This window comes from Colobus angolensis, unplaced genomic scaffold (assembly GCF_000951035.1).
Source record: "Colobus angolensis palliatus isolate OR3802 unplaced genomic scaffold, Cang.pa_1.0 Scaffold63, whole genome shotgun sequence".
NCBI classification, from domain to species: Eukaryota; Metazoa; Chordata; class Mammalia; order Primates; family Cercopithecidae; genus Colobus; species Colobus angolensis.
In genome coordinates, this window is record NW_012119932.1 from 5,139,993 (window position 1) to 5,140,553 (window position 561).

The following is a 561-nucleotide window of genomic DNA, read 5'->3' on the forward strand; positions in this document are numbered from 1 at the left end:
GCGACGCTGCAGCCGTGCCCGTCGCAATAAACCAGCGGGTTCTCGGCCCAGCCTCTCTCGTCTGAGCAAACGCAACAGCCTCCAATCATCTCCTTCATACTATGGGAGACCTCGTCCTCCAGTGACACGGGCCGGTCGCTAGAGACCATCTAAGAGGGAGTTGGGGGGACCATTAAAAAACACATGCAAGCCGATTAGTACTTCCCCCCCACACAGACCCCAGCGCCCGCCCCGGCGTCCCCCGCCCGGCCCGGCCCTGCCGCCCACCGCTCGCTCACTCGGGCTTTGCCGCTCAGTCACTCACGTTCCGCACAGGAGTCAGGAGCCATGTCCTTGCTGATTCCCCCCACCTCCCCTCCACCGCCTCCTCCGCCTCCTCCTCCTCCTCAGCGTCTTCCCTCCCCACCTCCACCCGGCCGCTAACGCGGGCGCCCGGAGAGGGCACACATAATCAAGTAGGCCTCCGCACAGGCGCACTGGGGGGGCTCCCGCTGGGCCAGGGGCAGCGAGGGAGGGGAAGGGGGCTGCGCTTCCTCCTCCGAGCGTCACTCGGCGTGCGCG

At 67.0% G+C, this 561-nt stretch overlaps 1 protein-coding gene across 1 annotated transcript in view; it reads right to left on the minus strand.

The window, feature by feature from the left end:
• Positions 1–561, minus strand: part of MLLT10 (myeloid/lymphoid or mixed-lineage leukemia (trithorax homolog, Drosophila); translocated to, 10) — a 229,455-nt gene extending 228,894 nt beyond the window's left edge. Inside the window, exons 1-2 of the mRNA XM_011963857.1 lie at positions 279–561; positions 1–149 (exon numbers count right to left, since the gene is read on the minus strand). Of these exons, the coding sequence (XP_011819247.1) occupies positions 1–149 (149 nt within the window). The 5' untranslated portion in view covers positions 279–561. The remainder of the gene's footprint in view (positions 150–278) is intronic.